General features: G+C 43.3%; 1 protein-coding gene and 1 long non-coding RNA gene across 2 annotated transcripts in view; one reads left to right on the top strand and one right to left on the bottom strand.

Annotated features, from left to right (window-relative positions):
- The window catches only part of LOC140205789 (uncharacterized), a 35,005-nt gene that overhangs the window by 14,216 nt on the left and 1,130 nt on the right, over window positions 1–19,659 (bottom strand). The window contains exon 2 of the long non-coding RNA XR_011887970.1: window positions 4,575–4,737. This is a non-coding gene — a long non-coding RNA (uncharacterized lncRNA). The remainder of the gene's footprint in view (window positions 1–4,574; window positions 4,738–19,659) is intronic.
- Window positions 218–18,119, top strand: dnttip2 (deoxynucleotidyltransferase, terminal, interacting protein 2). Its single transcript, XM_072273473.1, has 7 exons — window positions 218–370; window positions 2,815–3,605; window positions 6,052–6,187; window positions 8,787–8,882; window positions 9,007–9,171; window positions 10,383–10,492; window positions 16,683–18,119. The coding sequence occupies exons 1-7, from the start codon at window positions 233–235 to the stop codon at window positions 16,774–16,776; spliced, it is 1,530 nt and encodes a 509-aa protein (XP_072129574.1). The 5' UTR covers window positions 218–232; the 3' UTR covers window positions 16,777–18,119.

Genomic DNA, 19,659 nt, shown 5'->3' with positions numbered 1-19,659 from the left:
CCACTGATGACTGAAGTTGAGTAAAATAACGTTTTGTGTATACAAGTGCGATAAATATAACACCCAGTTAGCCTGACGATAAACCTCACTGAGCCGACTGGAGCTTGTTTCGCCTCGCTATCAATCGCTGGCGACGCAGTAAGAGGACAGAGACAACAGTCTGCAGATGCTAACACCTGGAACAAGGTTCACCGTCCACTTCCCTCCATAGACACTGCCTGAGCCAGGAGCGATGGCGTGCCCGATTCGCGGTGGCACCAGGCGGAAGTGTCCGAGGGAACCTCTCGGTGGGACACCGAGCGGAAGTAGCGTGCAGTCGGCCGGCGAGATGGTGCAGACGCGGAGCGGCCGGCGGACTCTGGTCTCCTTGGTAAGTGCGGGGATGACCTGGTGTTCCTCTCCGGTGCAGGGCAGGCTGGGATGGAAGTAGGAAGGATCGCACTTAGGTGTTTGCAAGCAGGAATTGGGGCAGGCGGTGCAGCTTGAGCGGGAGGCATCGAGTGCTCGTGGCCGGGACAGGGCCAGCGGCAGGAGACTTCAGTCTGTCCGCTTCATCTTCACCCGAGGTGTGGTCACTGGAAATGTGTCAGCTTCAAACACAGGGGACGACCCGAGTGGCAAATTTTTCATGAAGGTGGTGGCCAGTCGAGCTGTCAGAAGAAGTGGTTGAGGCAGTCACAGTAGTATAATTTAAGAAGCACTTAGGTAGGTTCATGGAGAAATATAGATTTAACCCAGTAAATTGGAACTAACTGGGTGGGCACCGTCGTCGGCATGGACTGGTTGGGCCGAAGGGGTTGTATTCCTGCTGAGTTTCTCTTTGCCTATGATAACCAGCACCTGCACACAGGAATGTGTTGGGGTACCCTGACTAGGGTAGGGTATTGGGCAGAATGTAGTTCCACCGCAGGTTACCACCGTACACGGTCACGACCGTACACTTGTGTACAGTAACAAATAATCTGTTGGAGGATCTCGGCAGTTTGAGGAGCATCTTTTGGGCTGTAAGGAACTATTGACATTTGATTATCCTGACGTAGGGTATCAACCCAAAATGTCTACCATTCCTTTTCCTCCCACTGACACTGCTTGACCTGCTGAGGTCTTCCAGCAAATTTGTTCTTGCTTCAGATTGCATCTGTAGTCTCTGAAGCCTTGGTTTGTGTACAGCCTGTACATAAAGTGAGTATTTATAGGGCTGCAAGTATCTTCTGCAGCCAGGGAACTTGGTTTGCGACTGCATTTCAGACTTGTGAACTGTTAGAGTTACAAACTGTTCAAAGGAACAGTATTCTGCCTTACCCTGGGGAGGACTGAGATGGAACAACTCCCCTGCTCTTCCTTGAAATGGTGAGGTGGGATCTTTTGTTATGAACCTGAAGGAGCAGTTGTTGGGTACAGTTTGATGGTAACGATCTCCAAGAGGATACATGCCCCTCGTTCCTTTCTTTGCACTGCTGTATTGAGTACAATGAGAAGTGATGATGGTGATATGAGGATGCAGGTGCTGGGATCTGGAGGGGATGCTGGGTACAGTATGTGGATGATAGGCAGTTGGAATCAGGTGCGGGAAGGAAAGAAATTGGGAAACAGGAGACTCAAGGAACTGCAGATACTGGAATGTGGAGCTATAAACAACCTGCTGGAGGAATGATACAGACCTGATGCAAGGTTTCAACCCAAAATGACAATACATACTCACACACTCTTCCAACTGATGGAGAAGGGAGGGTTAGCTTGATGTGAGAAAGGTTTATTTTATTGTCAAAGTATACATGTACAATACACTTTGGCATTTGTCTACTCCAGATAGACACTGAATACAGAAAACCATGAGTGTTGATGAAAGAAAAGACATCAACTCCCCCTCACCTGCAGCAAAAAACAGCCACAAAAACAGTCAGCAATCCTCTACACATAACAATCCCCGACCCCTTAATCCAATAATTACATAAATCTCAGAATATGGGAGATGTCTGTTTGCTATATATGAGGAGAGCAGCCGCATGAACTCGGACCTTCCATAAAGAGTGACTGCCAACCTGGATCCTAATGGCGCCAATCTAGGGGCAAACGCCACCCGCCCCAGCCTGGGTCTGAATGCCACCGCCCATCCGGGTCCGAGCTGTCTCTGACCCCCTCCACATTCACCTCAATACTTCAATCTTCCTTGCTGCTTCCAGATGGAGTTGTTCATTTCTGGTCTTTTCCACAAGTCAGCTTGTGTTCTCGGACCCCCAACACCCCCACCCCCAGTGTCTGATCTCCACAAGGCAGCTCTCTGGACATGGCACAGTGCATGATTGTCCTCCGATCGAGATTCGGACTGTATGTCACAGGCTCCAACAGTTTCCGTATGTGCTGAGGGACCTGAGATTGGAGAATTGGTTGTTTGTGCTGTTGGGTTGAAGATAGCCCATGCAAAATATAAGCTTCAGTTCCTCTTGTTTGCATTTGCCCTCATCCTAGAGTAGAGGAGGCCAAGGACAGAGAGGTTGGTGTGGGAATGGAGAGGGGAGTTGAAATGGCGCGCAACACTGTGCTTAGGGGAGCCATTGTCGTTAAAAAAAACTCCACCCTCTGCATGAAGAAATTTCTCCCCATTGCATTCCTAAATGGCCAATCATGCCTCTCTCTGCTCACTTCAACAAAGAAGTACAAAAAAAGTTGTTTCATGTATGATGCAAAAGATGTTAGTGTTGACAATAAATTCTCAAAAGAGAGCCAGTGATGGTAGATACTGAAGCTTGCCTTTTCTTTATTTTTCATCTTCACTGAAAAATTAAAAGTGCACCCATAATTCTTTATTTTTAGGAAGCGGTACCTGGAACACCGGCCAGTCAAAGGAAGAGCAGGAGTAGGAGGTCTGAAGCTAATACAGAAAGCTGTACTGAATCTGAATTCAACAACAAAGCACGAGAGAAAGAGAAACGCGTTGTTTGGGCTAAATCGCAACCCAGTCCAGTGCAGCCAGGAGAAAGCCGATTCGATGACATAGAAGATGAGGCTAAAACCAAGAAGGAAAATTTGACTGAAGTTGAAGGTTTCAAAATTGGTATTGAAATAACTGAAGAGGATAAGTCGTCGTCCAGTCCAGTCCAGTCAAAGGAGCTCAGCAATGAATTGGAATGCGATGATTCTAATATAGAAAGTAATGTAGACACAGAGACCGAGATACATGAAACTGGTGATAAAATAGACCAAAAGACAAATAATCAAGAAAATAAAGGAGGCAGTTTAGTTTGCAAGACTCCCGATGTTATCAGTTTACAGCTTAGCAGTGATGAAGACCAAAATAGTCTGCCTGATGGCAACAGTGATGTAGAATCCAGCAGGGATGCTATTCCTGGACAGTCTGCCATTCCTGTAACAGCAGGAAGTCCTTCGGAAAAGGATAGCAACCTCTTTGTAATTGACACACTGCCTGGAATAGATCAAGATAGAAAATTTTATTTGGACTCGAGTGGAAAAGAGGATAGTGAGGAAAGTGAGGCAGAAACTGGGGACAGAGGCAAAGAATCAGAAGAAGAGGATGAAGATGATTTTATCGACGAAGAAGAGGATGAAGAGGAAGAAGAGGACATTTTGAACACCAAGTCCAGACTGTAAGTACAGGTATGCGTCGCTTAACGTCCACGATACGTTCTGTGAAATCGGACGTTATGTGGTTTAGACATTATGCGAACACCTTATTATATACTTAGCAAGCCTATATGGAGTACCATAGTGTACCTGTATTGACTAAATCCATGTCATTAGCAAATTCTTCATATCCGATATAGGTCCCCCTCGCATTTTCGTGAGCCTTGTAGTTTTCAGTGAAGCTGCTCCTTTAACAGCTTCGAGAATTTTTTCTTTGTTTTTCAGGATCGTCGTGATTGTCGAGTGCGACATGCCTAAATTCTGAGCGATAGCATTAACTGGTTTTCCACCTTCATATTGTTTAATAACCTTTTGTTTCACTTCCAAATCAATGCTTTTCCTTTGCCTCTTGCTATCACTAGGAGTGGTTTTGCTGCGTTTGGAAGCCATGTTGCACTTTACGGTAATATTTTCAGAAGAAAATTAAACAGAGAGATAATGCTACTACACTTAAGAGACGCGCGATACACAAAATTGGTACGTCCGCTATGTCACATTCTCCAATCAGGACTACGGACGTATATGCGATCGGATGCATATCGAATGGACGTTAAGTGGCACACACCTGTATTAGAAAAGATTTAAATATTGGTTAACAGTTGCAAAGTAGTGAATTGTGTTAATATATGTTAATTGTGCTCAGTCTAACCCAGTATCCCTAGTTTTTGCATGCTTCCCCAGAAATGGCACGGAAATGGTCCACCAACATAACACACATCTGATCTCCACCCATTTCTCTGACTTCCTTGTCACGTGTAGTCATGGAAGTGAGAGTGGGGAGGAAATTGCCTGCAGTTTCCTGCTGGCCAGAGGTCAGAACGTTTTGGCCAACAAAAAGCACTGAATGAGTTAATGTAAAAGACACTAGTCATTGTACGCTAACAAGTCACACAGCACGGAAACGTAGTGATTAGCACAACACTTTACAGTACCAGCAGGGATCAAGTCCCACCGCTGCCCATACATTCTCTCCATGACGGCGTGGGTTTCCTCCAGGGGCTCGGGTTTCTTCCCACAGTCCAAAGTCGTGCTGGTCATTGTAAATAGTCCCGTGATTAAATTGGCAGATTACTGGGTAGCACGGCTCGAAGGGTGCTGTATGTCAATAAAATAAAAGTTTAAAAAAATAATATCATGACTTTTGGTAATAGACAATTTCCAAAACTAAATGGTCCTTGCAGTAAGTAGACAAAATTGGAATAAAATGCAATCTGTTTACACTCACCTTGAACTTAAATGGAATTGGAAGTTTAGAAAAGACTTATTTATTCATTCGTACATTTACTTAGTTAGAGATACAGCCCCTTCCAGCCCACCAAGCAACCCACTGATGTTAACCCAAGCCTAATCACAGAACAACTAACCTACTAACCGGTACATCTTTGGACTGCTGGAGGACCCCAGAACACTGGGAGGAAAACCACGTGCACACAGGCTCCTTACGGAGGACGCTGGAATTGAACTCTTGACAGCCTGAGCTGTAGTAGCGTTGCTCTAACCACTACGCTCCAATGACGCCCTATTTCATTGACATACAGTACAGAGTAGGCCCTTTGAGCCCTTCGAGCCACACCCCCCAGCAATCGCCCGGTTTAATCCTAGCCTAATGATGAGACAATTTACAATGACGACCAGAAGGCACGCATATGCCTTTGGGCTGTGAGAGTAAACGTACGCAGTCATGGGGAGAATGTACAAGATCCTTAGAGGTAGTGGCAGATATTGAACCCGGGTCGCTGATACTCTAACCACTACGCTACCATGCCGCCCCAATCTTGTGTTATTACCATGATCTTTTACTGTGAATTGAAGAAATGTCATTTAAAAATAACTTATAATCTTTACATTCAAGTATTGAAAGTAAAATTCAAACCATAAGCATCACCTCAAATATATTCATTTTGGCCAAAGCCTTGAAATACAGCTGTTTACTGAAACTAAGCAGAATTTAGTTCAAAATAACAATTCTGTTTAATCTCAGGTGAAACGTATGAGGGAGAAATTTCTTAAATTTCCTCTGGAGGAAATCAAAGAGTAAAATAATTCAGAAAGATGAAAAATAAGCCTGTTGGCAACTGCAATAACAGCAGACGTGTTCCAGTTGGGATTATTGTTCAACGATAAGAATGCAGGGATTGATCAGGGATCACATTTCCATTCTGTTCCCACCAGGGCACCCCCAGTACTTCCAGTGCTATTGGAAAGAGTCAAAATGTTCGTGTAGGCAGAAAAGTTGAGCAGGGATGTATGATAGCTGAATATGCTCAGGTGACAAAGACATGGCCTTCCGTATGAATCGAAGCAATGATGCCTTAATCTTTGGTTCCCGTTTTAAATGTTACAAAGTTTATAGGTAAAACTGTTGGAAAACTTGTCAAATATTAATGGAACCTTGTTTATGTGTTTCAGAATAGACTCTTCAACCAGTATTGATACAGGACTAAATCTCAAGGAACTAGGTGGCCTTTACATAAATTTTAATGCTGACAAGCGTACCAATTCCAAAGGAATAAAAAATCTTAAGGATCAAAATGAAAAAGATGAGGTAAGATGTTTAGCTGCATTCTGACCTTCTTGTCAATCAATCTGATTGAAATCCACTGGAAATTGGAAATAAAAACAATGCATGGAACACTGAAATACAGGTGGCATCTCTGAGGGAGAAAAGAAATCAGATTGATAACCTTTTAGTACAAATGCTATAAGTTACAGAGGAGGCTGGAGAGAGGCTGGAAAGAGGTAAAAGTGGCTGTGATAGGGCAGAGACTGAAGAGGCCAGCTCTTAAAGAGGATGAAAGTTTGTTAGTTTGGCAGCAGGTCAGAGAACATCTCTGCAGAGAAGAACTCCATAATTTAAGATAATTCATCATCCGTGTTGTCTGACGTAGGCAATCATTGTCTCATGACCATGATTGTTCTTGGCAAATCTTTCTACAGAAGTGGTATGCATAGTTGCTTTCTGGGCAGTGTCTTTACAAGATGGGTCATTATCAATGCTCTTCAGAGATTGCCTGGCATCAGTGGTTGCATAACCAGGAGATACACCAGCTGCTCCCATGATCTCACGTGACCCTGATCATTTCCTCGAATGAGATTGCAACGAGCAAGCTCTCACGCCCGTTCCTCATTGCTTTCTCTCTTGCTCTCCACTCAATCACAGCTATTGATTGTTTCTTCCATCACTTTCTTTTTTTCTCTCCCTACAAGTTTAATCACATTTGGTCGTCAATCTGAAATGTTAACTGGGCATCACCTTTCCTTCCCCATCATATATCTGAGGTCAAAAGAAATTAGATTGCCCCTTTTCCAACTTAAATCTGGTCATAACCATCCCTTGTGCTTGCTGGAGAGGGTCAGCACTTCATCACAGTAGATGTGAGTGGCACTGGGCGATAGTCATTTCGACAGTTCATCCTGCTGTTCTTGAGCACTGGTATGATTGCCACCCTTTTGAAGCAGGTGGGAACCTCCAGCTGCGGCAGTGAGAGATTGAAGATGTTCTTGAACACTTCTGCCAGCTGGTTAGCACAGATTTTCAGAGCCCTACCAAGTACACCAACTAACACCTTGAGAGAGTTCACTCCCTTTTAAAAGAAAAACAGATCACAGGATCTCTGGATGCGACAGGGATTTACGTAGATGTGGTTTTATTCTCCCTTTCAAAGTGTGCACAAAAGTGTTGAGCTCATCTGAGAGTGAAGCGTCACTGCCATTCATAGTGTTAGGTTTCACCTTGTCAGAAGTAATGGCCTGCAAACCCTGCCAGAGCTGACGTGCATCCAATTCCGTCTCTAACCTCAATCAGAATTGTTTTTTCACTCTTAAGAGTCTTCTGTAGGTCTTTGGTCTTGAATATTACAGATCTAGCCCTCAGCAAACTACGGTCTGATCCATCCACAGCTTTTGAGTTGTGAATGTTTCGTATGTTCTCAAAAACACACGCTCATCCACTGGGATTTTGATGAAATTGGTGACAACTCTGGTATATTCATTCAGACCTGAAGCTGAATCACTGAATATTGTCCAGTTCACCACTCAAAGCAGTCATCCGGCTCTCCGCCTCCCTTGACCACTGGTGCTGTGGGCTTTAGTCTCTGCTTATTCGCTGGGAGCAGAAGTATAGCCAGGTTCAGAGTTTCCAAAGTGTGGGTGTGGGATGGCGCAGTAAGTGTTCCAAAGTCTGGGTGTGCAATAACGCAGTAGGTGTTCTTGATGGTGGTCAAGTGTGTTGGCTCCTCCAGTTCCACAGGTGATGTTAGTGGATCCAGAGGAGGTCACGAGAATGATCCCAGAAACATATGAGGAGAGTTTGGCTCTGGGACTGTACTTGCTGGAGTTTAGAAGAATGGGGGGTAGGCAGGGGATCTTAATGAAACCTATCAAATAATAAAGTGCTAGATCAAGTAGATGTGGCAGTGATGTTTCCTATAGTAGGGGAGTCTAGGACCAGAGGACACAGCCTCAGAATACAGGAACATACCTTTAGAACAGAGATGAAGAGGAATCTCTTTAACCAGATTGTGATGGGTCTGTGAAATTCATTGCCACAGACAGCTGTGGAGGTCGAGTCATTAGTATATTTAAAGTGGAGGTTTAGTAAATCTTGATTAATAATTGTTTCCAAGTTACAGGGAGAAAGCTGGTGAAGGGACTGAGAGGGATAATAAGTCAGTCATGGTGGAATGGTAGAACAGTCTTGATGGACCGAATGGCCTGGTTCTGCTCTTATGTCTTGTGGTCTATGTTGGTTCCTGGAAAAGCTTTAATTTCTTCTATTAAATGCCTGGAGTGACATTTAATCACTGTAATCTCCTACAGTCTTTGGCCCTTTCTAAGTTGAAATACTTAACACTCCTGGCATACTTACTTCCGGCTGCTAGTCATAACTTGCTCCTCCAACTCTCTTTCCATGTCTACCTTTTTTTCATCCTTTGATTCTCCTTCAGACCTCCACTGACCAAGCTTTTAGCCTCCATTTCTAAAATTTTCTGATGTGGTTACTGTCAACTTTTTATTTGTTAATGCCTTAAGATCTTTTTGCCTTGGTAAAGGTGCTATATGATGCACTTGGTCAGTGTAGAATTTGAACAAGTAACAGTGGTTTCTGTTTGAAGATTTTGTAATTTGCTCTTTCTGTTCCTTAGCTATTAAAAAATAGCATCCTCACACCAGAGTTTGAAAAACAAGATAATGTTCCAGCTCTAAAGGTGTCTGAACGCCAACTGAAAAAACAGCGCAGGGTAAGTCGGAGACGATAGCATTCTACTTGCAATGTATTTAAAAACAAGGCTCAAAGTAAAATAGTTCCTTTGGATATTCTGCTCTTTAATAGCATCCTATTATTAATCATTTTTCCACATTTAGAAAGAGCGTGCAAAGACAGCAGGGGACAGTTGGTATAACATGAAAGCTCCTGATTTAACAGATGAATTGAAGATGGATCTACAGGTCTTAAAAATGAGGGCTGCCATTGACCCTAAACGCTTCTACAAGAAGAATGACAGAGATGGCTTCCCTAAGTATTTCCAGGTATGATCGCAGTAGGTGAGCTGTGCTGTATAACAATTAAGCTTTGTTTAGGTAATAACATATAACAGTTTGTTGGCACACTGAACAGAAGCTACCAACATCTGCATTGGTAGTAATTCCTCTTAATGCAAACTTGCTAATTTCGTAGTACTTCTCTGACTCGAAGTTCCTCCAGTGAGACGCTGTGGGAACTCCATCACCTTGTGACTCATGCCTGGTATTGTTCTGCTGACTGTTGTAATTTAACACAACATTATAGACACAGAAGTGGAGCTCTGGGTTGTTTCAAATAAACTACCTTAAATCCTAAGTCTTTATCTACCTGGAGGCTGGAAACAGAAGGTCATTTGAAAGCATGGTGGATACTGAGTTCACAGTTACCCACAAATGCATTATGATTGGGATAATATCTGTTGTATCTATTTGATAAGAGATTGACTTGAGAGAGTCTACTGTTCCTAAATAGGCTCACATTGTAGGAAGAACTTCAAACCAGTTTTCAAGTAAACTGCGTACTGCCTAGACTAGAAAAATCTCTTTGGAATAGAGTTGAAGTATTGGCTTTGAATTGATAGAGTTGAACTAAATTAGATTGTTCCCACATTAGGATTCTCAGAAAAAGTTACCTGGTTTGGATAATTGGTGAGGGTAAAGTTGTTCATGGTTTCATTCTCCTTATAACTGCTTATTGACTATTCTGGGTTTAATGCCAATTTATTTTAAAAAACACATTGGGCTCTTTCCATTACTTCTCATGGAAAAATATTTCATGATGTAGGGGTGCACTTTCTTCATTTTTGACTTAATGAAATAATATTCTTTCTCCACTGACGCGTCCCCTAAGGAAATAATGGTTCTTCTCTCGCTCTATCAAATCCCTGAAGCATTTGCGTCTCTTAAACCTCATACTTTCAGCTGGTCATTAGCACCAGCCCGCAGGTTCTGTCGATTATCAGCACCTAGTCCAATGGGCAACTTGTGAACAGCAATGTGAAATGTTATTCCTTTGGCAAAAGTAAGAGAAATCAAAAATATTTTGTATTTTAGGAAAAATTCTCCACTAATAAATGAAATACAGTATGTTTATTAATACTTTGGAATCTAACATGTTTTTAGACTATGAATTCATCCAGTGATATGTGCTTCAGCAATTTGTTTGGAATGTATCATGATTGTTACAATGTGTAACCACTCATATAAATCTTTTATAGGTTGGTGAAGTTCTGGACAATCCAGCAGATTTCTATCATTCTCGATTACCTAAGAAGCAAAGAAAACAGACGATGGTGGAGGAGCTGCTGGCAGATGCACAATTCCGACGGTATGCCTTTCCATATATATAGGAACAGAAGAAAATCTCCTGATCTGTGTGTCTGCACCACTGAATTTTCTTTTAGTCACTTCTTAGTTAACAAAGCTACTATTTAAAACATTTAAACTTTCAATTAAGCAAGCATTCAGTTTATGTGAGGGATGGCATCTAAGATTTGCAAAACTCGTGTAAAAAACAACTTTCTGATTTGATTGTTAAGTGGGCCACCTGCTCAGCATTTCTGGATTGCTCTCATTGGAGAGTTTCTCAGTATCAGATGCCACTGAATCCTCTAAATCATTTAAATTTTTAAAAATTACGCTCTTTTTAAGTTGAAATAACAATAAGTCCAGGCTTATCAAAAATCTTTTTAATTGAACTCCTTTTGGCTGTATCAATTGTGATTATTTTTGCTATACTCTTTTGGTGGACAATGATATCTTTACTGAGTTGTGGTGCTCAGAACTTGAAGGCATTGCTGCTTCACTTCTGAATTCCATGACACAGGTAAACATTTCATTTGTCCTTTCTGGACACCATTTGTTGTATTTGTGCACTAGCTTTTAGTCATTTGTGTACTGAGTATCCAGATCCAATTTTTCACCCTTAAGAAACTATTTCAATTTATTTCTCTTGACCTGTATTTCACTTGCCACTTTCTTGTCCATTCTAATCTGTCCAGCCTACCTGTTTCCTCAACACTACTTGCCCCTCCACCAATCTTCGTATCATCTCAAACTTGGCAACAAAGCCACCTATTCCATCATCTAAATCATTGACATACAGCATAAAAAGAAGCGGTCCCAACACCGACCCCTGCAGAACACCACTAGTGACCAGCAGCCAACCAGAAAAGAATCCTTTTATTCCCACTTGCTGCTTCCTACCAATTAGTCAATGCTCTAACCATGCCAGTAACATTCCTTAATACCAAGGGCTCTTAACTTGGTATGCAGCCTCATGTGTGGCACCTTGTCAAAGGCCTTCTGAAATTCCAAATATACAACATCCACTGCATCCCCTTTATCTATCCTACTTGCAGTCTCCTCAAAGAATTCCAACAGGTTTGTCAGGCAAGATTTTCCCTTAAGGAAACCATGCTGACTTTGTCCTATCTTATCCTGTGTCACCTCAATAACCTCATCCTTAACAATTGACTCCAACATCTTCCCAACCACTGAGGCCAGGCTAACTAGTCATAATTTTCTTTCTGCTGCCTTCCTCCTTTCTTAGAGTGGAGTGACATTTGCAATTTTCCAGACCTCTGGCACCATGTGATTTTTGAAAGATCATTACTAATGCTTCCACAATCTCTACCACTACCTCTTTCAAAACCCTAGGGTGCAGTTCATCTGGTAGAGGCGACTTATGTACCTTTAGGTCTTTCAGCTTTTTGAGCACCTTCTCCCTTGTAATAGTAACTGCACTCACTTTTCTTCCCTCATTTAGGATGCAAAATACTCCTTTAGTTCATTTGCCATCTCTGTGTCCCCAATTGTTATTTCTCCGGCCTCATTTTCTAGTGGTCCTATATCCACTCTCATCTCTCTTTTATGTTTTACATACTTGAGAAAACTTTTACTATCCATTTTGATGTTGCTTGCTAGCTTGTTTTCATGTTTCATCTTTTCTCTCCTAATGACTCTTCTGGTTGTTCTCTGTATGTTTTTAAAAGCTTCCCAATCCTCTATCTTCCCACTAATTTTTGCTTTGTTTTATGCCCTCCCTTGCTTTTACATTAGCTTTGACTTTCTTTGTGGCCATGGGGGTTGTACTGTTTTGCCATTTGAGTATTTATTAATTTTTGGAATACATCCTATCGTGCACCTTCCTCATTTTCTCCAGAAGCTGCTCTGTTGTCATTCATGCCAGCAGCTCCTTCCAATTTACTTTGTCCAACTCCTCCCTCATACCACTGCAACTTCCTTTACTCTACTGAAATACTGCTACGTCAGACTTTACTTTCTCCCCATCAAATTTCAAGTAAGACTGCTCTAAAAAGCTATTTTGTAGGCATTCAACAAACTCTTCTCTCTTGAGATCCCTTACCAACCTGATTTTCCCAATCGATGTGCAGGTTAAAATCTCCCATGACTATCATAACATTGCCCTTTTGACACACCTTTTCTACTTCCCATTGTAATCTGTGCTGCACATCCCAGCTACGAATGTATATCTGTATATAACTTCCATCAGGTCCCTTTACCCCTGCAGTTTCTTTAACTCGACCCACAAGGATTCAACATCTTCCGATCCTATGTCACATCTTTCTGCTGATTTGATGACATTCTTTACCAGCAGAGCCATGCCTCCCCCTTTGCCTACCTTTCTATCCCTCCGATACAACATATAACTCTGGACATTCAGCTTCCAACTACAACCATCCTTCAGCCACGATTCAGTGATGGCCACAACATCATACCTGACAATCTGTAATAGTGCAACAAGATCATCCACCTTATTTCTTATACTCTGTGCATTGAGATATAACACTGAGTACAGTATTTGCTACCCTTTTTGATTCTGCATCCCCAATCTTCATCCTGCTGGCTGCAATTTTGACCTGTCATTTGCCTGCACTTCCTAACAGTCTGACTGCATGCCATCTTTGCTTTTTTATCATCTGTCCTATCCTGAGTCCCTTCAATCTAGTTCTTACCCCCCCCCCCCCCACCAAATTAGATTACACCCTCCCCAACACCTCTAACAAACCTACCCGCGAGAATATTGGTCCCTCTCGGGTTCAGGTGCAACCCATCACTTTTGTATAGGTCATACCTCCCCCAGTGATCCAAGACCCTGACGCCCTGCCCCCTGCACCAGCTTCTCAGCCATCCATTAATCTGCACAGGCAGCAATCCAGGAATTACTACCCTGGAGGTCCTGCTTCTCAGCTTTCTGCCTAGCTGTCTAAATTCTCTTTTCAGAACATCTTTGCTTTTCCTTCCTATTTCAGTAGTACCAAGACATCTGCCTGCTCTCCCTCCCTCTCCAAAATGCTGTGGATGTGATCCCAGACCTTCCTGACCCTGGAACCTGGGAGGCAAGATACCATTCAGGTGTCCCTTTCATGCCCACAGAATCTCCTGTCTGTTCCCCTGACTATTGATTCCCCTATCACTACCACTCTCCTCGTCTCCCTCTTTCCCTTCTGCACCACGGACCCATGCTCAGTGCCAGTAACCTAGTCATGGGTGCTCTGCGCTAACTGCCTATTCACAATTGATGATCTCCTCACTCTCCTGTACAAGCCGAAGGTTATTCAGCTGCTGCTCCAGATCCCTAACACGGTCTTCAAGGAGCTGCAGCTGGATGCACTTCACACAGATGTAGTTCCCTGGGAGACTCTGTCTCTCCCAGGATCCAACATCCAACATGAAGAACACACAGCAGCCAGTGACCACACTAGGTACAGTAAGAGAGAAAAAGAAACGGGAACCTTAACAGAAGCTTACCCAGAGCCTTAAACACAAAATAATCTGCAGATGCTGGGGTCAAAGCAACACTCACAACACGCTGGAGGAACTCAGCAGGTCGGGCGGCATCCGTGGAAAAGATCGGTCGATGTTTCGGGCCGGAACCCTTTGTCAGAACTGTAGAGGGAAGGGGCAGAGGCCTTATAAAGAAGGTGGGGGGAGGGTGGGAAGGAGAAGACTGGTAGGTTCCAGGTGAAAAACCAGTAAGGGGAAAGATAAAGGGGTGGCGGAGAGGGAGCAGGGAGGGGATAGGCAGGAAAGGTGAAGAAGGAATAGGGGAAAACACAATGGGTAGTAGAAGGAGGCGGAACCAAAAGGGAGGAGGTAGGCAGCTGGGGGAGGGGGCAGAGTGACATAGGGATAGGGGAAGGGAGGGGGAGGGAATTACCAGAAGTTGGAGAATTCTATGTTCATACCAAGGGGCTGGAGACTACCTAGACAGTATATGAGGTGTTGCTCCTCCAACCTGAGTTTAGCCTCATCATGGCAGTAGAGGAGGCCACGTATGGACATATCTGAATGGGAGTGGGAAGCAGAGTTGACGTGGGTGGCTACTGGGAGATCCTGTTTGTTTTGGCGGACGAAGCGGAGGTGCTCGACGAAGCGGTCCCCCAATCTGCGTCGGGTTTCACCGATGTAGAGGAGGCCGCACCGGGAGCACCGGATGCAATAGATGACCCCAACAGACTCACAAGTGAAGTGTTGCCTCACCTGGAAGGACTGTTTGGGGCCCTGAATGGCGGCAAGAGAGGAGGTGTAGGGGCAGGTGTAGTACTTGCACTTACAGGGATAAGTGCCAGGTGGGAGATCCGTGGGGAGGGACGTGTGGACCAGCGAGTCGCGGAGGGACCGATCCCTGCGGAAGGCGGAGAGGGGTGGAGAGGGAAAGATATGCTTAGTGGTGGGGCCCTGTTGAAGGTGGCGGAAGTTGCGGAGGATAATGTGTTGGATTCGGAGGCTAGTGGGGTGGTAGGTGAGGACAAGGGGAACTCTGTCCCTGTTGTGGTTGCGGGAGGATGGGGTGAGGGCTGAAGTGCGGGAAATGGAGGAGATGCGGGTGAGGGCATCATTGATGACAGCAGAAGGGAAACCACAATCCTTAAAGAAAGAGGACATTTGGAGCTAGGGCTTTACTCTTTGGAGAGGAGGAGGATGAGAGGAGACATGATAGAGGTGTACAAGATAATAAGAGGAATAGATAGAGTGGATAGCCAGCGCCTCTTCTCCAGGGCACCACTGCGCAATACAAGAGGACATGGCTTTAAGGTAAGGGGTGGGAAGTTCAAGGGGAATATTAGAAGAAGGTTTTTCACTCAGAGAGTGGTTGGTGTGTGGAATGCACTGCCTGAGTCAGTGGTGGAGGCAGATACACTAGTGAAGTTTAAGAGACTACTAGACAGGTACATGGAGGAATCTAAGGTGGGGGCTTATATGGGAGGCAGGGTTTGAGGGTCGGCACAACACTGTGGGCCGAAGGGCCTGTACTGTGCTGTACTATTCTATGTTCTATGTCCTGGAACGGAAAACCTCATCCTGGGAGCAGATGTGGCGGAGTCGGAGGAACTGGGAATAGGGAATGGTATTTTTGCATGTGGCGAGGTGGGAAGAGGTATAGTTGAGGTAGTTATAAGAGTCAGTGGGCTTGTAGAAGATGTCAGTGGACAGTCTGTCTCCAGAGATGGAGACTGAGAGATCGAGAAAGGGGAGAGAAGTGTCCGAGATAGACCAAGTGAATTTGAGGGCTAGGTAGAAGTTAGAAGTATCACTGCATCACTGACCTGTGAGAAACCTCATCGCTGTGGCCTGCTCCTGCCGCTGGCTGGGATGCCAGAATGAGCCTGAACACCCGCGAAGTTTTCCTATTAAACAAGCTTTTTTGCACTGCAGTTTAAGCTTATTTTGATATTCCCCATCTTTTATTTTTCTTGAGGATTGTAATGTTTCATAAAACCGTAAAACATAGCAGAATTAGATCATTCAGCCCATCGAGTCTGCTCTGCCATTCCATCATGGTTAATTTATTATCCCTCTCGGCTCCATTCTCCCTGCCTTCTCTCCATAACCTCTGACACCCTTACTAATCAAGAACTTATCAACCTCCGCTTTAAATATCCATAACGACGTGGCCTCCACAGCCATCTGTGGCAATGAATTCTGTAGATTCACTACCCTCTGGCTAAAGAAATTCCTCCTCATCTGTTGTCTAAAGGGATGTCCTTCTACTGAGGCTATGCCCTCGGGTCTAGGCTCCTCCACTGTAGGAAACATCCTCTTCATGCCCACGCTATCTGGCTTTTCAATATGTGATAGGTTTCATTGAGATCCCGCCTCGTTCTCCGATGTGTACGGGCCCAGAGCCATCAAATGCTCCTTGTACATCAACCTTGCATTAAATTTCAGGTACAGTTTCAGGAATGCTGACACCTTGTGCAAATGATTCCACTTCCCAGACATTACCTTCTCTGCGAATCCTGCTAAACAACAGTATCTTCTGTTCTTTCCAGGCACCAGAGTGGGAACCTGCAGGAGTTTAAAACTCTGCTTAACTACTGTCACGAGATTGGCTTTGATCTGTTTTTTTAGCAACATGAAGTCAAACTGAAAATGTTCAATTGTTGATGTAGGTTTGAAGAGAATCATATTTGGGTAAGCTCAAGCAGTTGTGGCACTGATGTACAATAAGGAAGGATTTTGGAAAATTGATTTGTGTTTGTTCTTTCTAGATACAACAAGAGAAAGTACCAACAGATCATGACAGAAAGGGCAGCACTTGCAGCAGGCAAAAAGCACCATAAGAAGAAGAAATTTAAAAAATAAAACCTGAAGAAAAACATGCCTAATTCTCAATATATTTTCATAACCAATAATACATTAAAAGGTTAAAAAAGTGACTGTGCTACCAACTCCTATTTCCTCCCCATTTATAAAAGCAAACTAGCTAAATTAGCTACAGGCAATTTTAGAAATGAAAACTATTCAGCAGTGCTGAAATACGTATCATGAATGAATTTCCAGCCTCAAGAAATGAAGATGTTATGTCAAAAGTGATAAAGAAACTTCATAAGTCCTATTTAGATTTGTAATCATGCAATATTGTTAATTATTTTGTAGATGCAGCTAACTTTTGTGTGTGTGTGTGTTCAGCAGATGTTGAATACAGACAGTCAAGAGCAGGATTCTTTACAACATTTCTGTATGAGTTCTGAGCACTCTGTGTGCCAGGAATTCCTTCTTGTAATTGCCCTGGTGTACATTATTAGCTTTCTGATCTTAATATGAAACTTGGATGATATAATGGAAAACATTTTAAATTAATATGCAGAAGTTATTTCTAGTCGAACTAAATACATATTGTACAACTAAGTACAATACTGTGGATTGACTGGCCCCAGATGTGCCAGCTTCTTTCTTTGTATTTCTGGCCTCAGTACATGCTACGTGACAAAACCTCTCCGAACCTACTACACATATTGCAGTGGGGTGGCAAAATCCAGGCCATGCAAGTCTCCTTGATTACATGACTGACCTTCAGCCATGCTTATGTAACAAGCTTCAAAGAGACCCAACATACACCATGTCTCTCCCACTCCCTAAAAGAAACCTTAGTGAAGATCCTCATACTCATATTAGCAACTAAAATTAGCCAAATACATTTAGTGCTATCACTGAGATTGCGTTTAATGAGAGCACTGAATGAATTTGGCTGATTGTTGACATACACAGGCATTGGTGCTAGGTGCAGCCAGCGCTGTTGCCGTCCAGCTATCAAACAGCCATTGGACACCACCATTCTGGCTCGCCTGAGAACCATATTCTGCATAGGTGAATCATTTTGTAGTAGGGATGAATTTTACAACACAGTCCAAAACAATTTGCCCCAATTAAACAAGTTTTTTTTGGGGCTGCAAGTCAAATAATCCAATAGATTTATTTGAAAATGCAACTGGAATAATCAGCAAAACAGACTCAATGAGCTTATATTTTTGGAAAGGCACAAAAGGATTCTTTTTACTATGTAAGATGTAATTAATGATTAGGAGCTTGATTTAGTATCCAGGGAATGTAGAAATCATTCTTTGGTCATAAGACATAAAAAGATATTTATGTTAACCATTAAAATGTAAAATGTCTTAAAGATCATACTTGTGGGATAAAGTGATTTATTAATAGGAATATGTAATCATGATTATTTATTTGTTAATAATTACACTGGGGATGCTGCCTGGCCTGCTGTGTTCACCAGCAACTTTGATGTGTGTTGCTTGAATTTCCAGCATCTGCAGAATTCCTGGTGTTTGTGTTTTACAAGAGCACCATTTTGAGCATCCTGACAAGCTGCATCTCTCTCTGGTATGGGAGCAGTTGAGCATCAGACTTGAAGCCCCTACAAAGGACTGTGAGAACAGCTGAGAGGATCAGAGGGGTCATCTTCTAAGTTACAGAGCAAGGTTGAACAAGTTAGGTCTTTATTCTTTGGAGCGTAGAAGGTTGAGGGGGGGACTTGATAGAGGTGTTTAAAATTTTGAGGGGGATTGATAGAGTTGACGTGGATAGGCTTTTTCCATAGAGAGTGGGGAAGATTAAAACAGGAGGACATGAGTTGAGAGTTAAAGGGCAAAAGTTTAGGGGTAACATGAGGGGGAACTTCTTTACTCAGAGTGGTAGCTGTGTGGAACGAGCTTCCAGCAGAAGTGTTTGAGGCAGGTTCGATGTTGTCATTTAAAGTTAAATTGGACAGTTATATGGACAGGAAAGGAATGGAGGGTTATGGGCTGAGTCCAGGTCGGTGGGGCTAGGAGAGAGTAAGAGTTCGGCACAGACTAGAAGGGCCGGGATGGCCTGTTTGCGTGCTGTAATTGTTATATGGTTATGCATCCGACTTTTGGAACTTTCTTTTGGATTGGCCATCACAAAAACTCCCTTGTCTATCCTACCAGCCACATCCTCAAAGCATTCTGGTAGCTAAGCATTTTTTCCCATGAATTCATGGTGACTCAATTCGAGGTGATCTGTTATTGCATCATTTAAAATGGACTCCAGCACTTTAAGGGCATTTTGCTAACAGACTGGCAGTCCCCTGTCTCACATTTAAATTGTGGTCATATTTGTTCCCCCCCCCCCCCCGTCCCCATAGCAACAATTCCAGAATCTTTGGAACTTTGGAAGATGACTCCAGAGAACCCACTAATTTTAAAGCTAACACTCAAAATTCTGGGGTGCAAATCATTGAGGGTCTTTGGAATGTATCAGCTTTTTAATTCACCGATTTATCCAGTACCTTGACCAACACCTCGTTCGTTCACTATCTATGGAGGGGAATAAATTGTCCACGTTTCGGGCTAAGGCCTTTCACCAGGACTGGATATGAAGGGGAAGGAGTACAAGCTGGCAGGTGATTGCTGAAGCCAGGTGATTGGGGAAAGAGTTCCTCCAGCAGTTCGTGTAGTTCTGAATTTTCAGCATTTACAGAATCTTTTTTGTGTTAGTCCACCTGTCTCAGTAGGCCCTCGATTCTCTAATATTTATGCGTTTATGTTGGCTTCATGTATGAAGGCAGATACATTAAACTCCTCAGCTATTATTCCTCATTATAAATGACCCTATCTGTAAAGGACGCTCAGATCGTTTGTTTTTCTACCTACAAAATATTTTAGAAACAGCAATACAACACGAATACAGGCCCTTCGACCTAGGAGTTCA

The sequence above is a fragment of the Mobula birostris genome, chromosome 12 (assembly GCF_030028105.1).
Source record: "Mobula birostris isolate sMobBir1 chromosome 12, sMobBir1.hap1, whole genome shotgun sequence".
Lineage (NCBI taxonomy): Eukaryota > Metazoa > Chordata > Chondrichthyes > Myliobatiformes > Myliobatidae > Mobula > Mobula birostris.
Note: the sequence above shows the minus strand (reverse complement) of the source record. Positions and strands in the feature narration are given on the sequence as shown.

What these genes read in the sequence shown, in the direction of transcription:
- dnttip2 (XM_072273473.1), top strand. Translation starts at nt 233, where the DNA reads ATGGCGTGCCCGATTCGCGGTGGCACCAGGCGGAAGTGTCCGAGGGAA. An exon ending in TTGAACACCAAGTCCAGACT is followed by an intron (nt 3,606 to 6,051) that starts GTAAGTACAGGT and finishes TATGTGTTTCAG; the next exon opens with AATAGACTCTTCAACCAGTA. An exon ending in GCTTCCCTAAGTATTTCCAG is followed by an intron (nt 9,172 to 10,382) that starts GTATGATCGCAG and finishes AATCTTTTATAG; the next exon opens with GTTGGTGAAGTTCTGGACAA.